The sequence below is a fragment of the Cetorhinus maximus genome, chromosome 24, assembly GCF_964194155.1.
Source record: "Cetorhinus maximus chromosome 24, sCetMax3.hap1.1, whole genome shotgun sequence".
NCBI lineage: Eukaryota > Metazoa > Chordata > Chondrichthyes > Lamniformes > Cetorhinidae > Cetorhinus > Cetorhinus maximus.
Window position 1 is genome coordinate 45,314,350 of NC_135902.1, and position 2,887 is coordinate 45,317,236.

Consider the following 2,887-nt stretch of genomic DNA (forward strand, 5'->3'; position numbering starts at 1 on the left):
AAAAATCGGTAATTGTATTAATGGAAGTGACCTGGAACGTATACATGATACAGGAATCTGTAAAAGTAATCATTTTCTGGAGGTTTGAACAAAAAGAGGGGCTGGTGCAGTACGGCGCTGTTCCATGCGATGGCGCCACCGGATCTTTATGACAAGTCTCCAGCAATGGAATGAAGTGGGGTTGGGGGGAGGAGTGGCTTTTTTTTTTGGCAATTTATATGGAGTTGTATTCATCCCAACCCCTCCAAAATAGAACGGTGAACTGAGCCAAATGAGAAGCATTTTTCTCAGGGACATTAATTATATATATATTTCTTTTAATGTATTGCAGGCAGATGCCAAGGGTTTCTCCTCTGCAGTGGAGTGAGGGTGTTTTACAGCATTGGCAGGGCAGCGCGAATGAAATAACCTCGGGAGGGAAGGGGAAGGGGAAGGCAAGGTCCTGGGCAGAGTTTAAGGTTGAGAAACAAGACTGGGTAGTATGTAGAGTCAAATCAGAGCAGGAAGACGAGAGCACGTTAAGAATGAAAGAGAGAGAGAGTGAAATTACAGAGACAGGGCCAGGTTACTGGAAGAGTGCAGATCTGAGCTGCCTAATGTTTTATGAATCGAGGACAATGTGCCACGTTTCTGAATCATTGTCTCTGACCAGGCTCATAGCAGATAGCTCAGGCCAAACTGCAAGAGTTTCTTTCACCTTCTAAGAATGAAAAAACACTGAATCAGACTCCCCCAGAACACATTTGAAATCAATACCCGTAAAGGAGCCTGTTCTTTAGACACTTCCCTTTTCTGGCAATTCGCCCATTTTTTTTTTCCTCCCTTTTTTTTTTGATTCACGTTGTTACCAGAACTAATGCATTTCCAGGAACGCAGCGGGGAGGAGCCTCAGCTCAGTATAAAGGCAGGCTCTGAGAGGAACTCTGCTAGAAGGTATCAGAGAGATCGCGATCAGCGCTGTCATAGAGAAGTCTGGCAGCCGTCTGATCGACCCACACACACAAACTTTATCGACCTCTTACAATACATTTAAAAGGGCATTGATTTGAAAGGAGCCAAGCAGACGGAGTGCCTTTGTACGTGAGCATTTATGTGGTTCACACAACTTGCTCGGAAACTGTAAAGAATTACCTCGGGTTGGCTGCCCCACTGCAAGACTTGAGGCAACTTCACTCCGGTCATTCTGCTACGTTTGATCCAATAATACAAGAGAGGAGCCACAGCTGAAGGTAAACCGACTGGATTTTCTGTCTTGATCTTGATTCGGAACCCGCGCAGTTTGGATCGCAGTTTGCGCATAATTAACCTGGAGCTTTTGTTGGGGGAGTTTAATAAAGCCGAGGGGGTTATAGTGAAGGTACATGCATCACATCGTATTTGTGCATTTAGAGGGGCATGTGTTTCAAGTAAGGGAAAACGATGAAAGTAGCAAGCAGAAGGGGACGAAGAGATAATGAAGACAGTGCTGGAAACACTCGAGAGCATCTGAAGAGAACAAAGCAAGCAAACGTTTCAACTTTCAACCCTTCCTTCTGATGAGGGAGTGAAGTCTGAATCGTTCATTTCTTCCCCGCAGATCCCGTTGAGTGCGTCCAGCATTTTTCTTTTTAGCTAAAGAGCATCCTGCCTGTAGCCCTGTTGGGGAGTGGGTCCACATTCTGTAGCACAGTCCAGTTGTACAGTGCATTTTAAACACATTCCAGTATCAATTATTAATCGAATGGTTTTTTTTAACAGGCGCTGGAAACCTATCAACAAGGCACTTATGTTTTAGCAGAAGTTTACGAATTCTCCCGGAGGTTCCAATTTCAGGACTTATCTGCAATGGTAACACACAGTAAGTTTGACGGGATGAGCCGTCCTGTCGATGTGCCGGCCCAGAGACTCTCTTACCGACTGAAGACATTTTCTTCCAAAAACGAGTACAACCTAATCTTGAACACTGTGCGGAAACTCAAAGAGAGTGGTTTCTACTGGAGTACAATGAGTGGGGGAGAAGCTAACATCCTCCTCAGCTCCGAGCCAGTTGGAACTTTTCTAATCAGGGACAGCTCGGACAATAGACATTTCTTCACTCTTAGTGTTAAAACAGAATCGGGTACCAAAAATCTTAGGATACAGTGTGAAAACTGTTCATTTTTCCTGCAAACGGACGCTAAGAGCACCCAAACAGTTCCTAAATTTGACTGTGTGTTAAAATTGATCCACCATTATATGCCTTCAAAGTCTACAGACTCAGGGAATGTGAAAAGAGTCTACTTCATTTACTCTGGGGGTGACAAAATCCCTTTGGTTCTCTCCAGACCTCTTTCATCTAGTGTTTCAACTCTGCAGCACCTGTGCAGGAAGACTGTAAATGGACATGTGGAGGTGTCTAGAAATGTCCAAGAATTGCCTATGCCTGTCAGACAGTTCCTACAGGATTACGATGCCCAAGTATAATCCTGAAATTGCCATATGGACTCTCAAAAATAAACACCTGGCCTCTTGGTTGGATATCTAAGCTTGAAGAAACAGAAATATTTGCACTCATTTTTTATTTATAACAAATTTCAATAATTTATAATAAAATGCACTATTTTTAATGACAACAAAATTGCATGCTTCATTTCTGAAATATGTGCTCTGCTGTTTGTGATGCTTTTCAATCACAGTCTTAAAGCAACTTGTTCGAAACATACGTAAGACAAAATGCAATTCCAAGTGTAGATATCCCCCCGCCCCCTGCTTTTACTTTGTCAGTGTTTGGGGGAATCTACCAGTAAAAAGCACAAATCTGTTTTCAATTAGCTTCCAGTGACATTTAGCTCCACTAATTTAAGGGCTGCCAGTTGATATTACTGTTTAGCATGCTGCCACAAAGAAAGCTGCTGTCTATATCACTTTT

General features: G+C 43.1%; 1 protein-coding gene across 1 annotated transcript; it reads left to right on the top strand.

The window, feature by feature from the left end:
- Positions 1-1,100: 1,100 nt before the first annotated feature.
- socs3b (suppressor of cytokine signaling 3b) lies at positions 1,101-2,596 on the top strand. Its single transcript, XM_078571149.1, has 2 exons — positions 1,101-1,229; positions 1,738-2,596. The coding sequence occupies exon 2, from the start codon at positions 1,825-1,827 to the stop codon at positions 2,440-2,442; it is 618 nt and encodes a 205-aa protein (XP_078427275.1). The 5' UTR covers positions 1,101-1,229; positions 1,738-1,824; the 3' UTR covers positions 2,443-2,596.
- Positions 2,597-2,887: the final 291 nt, after the last annotated feature.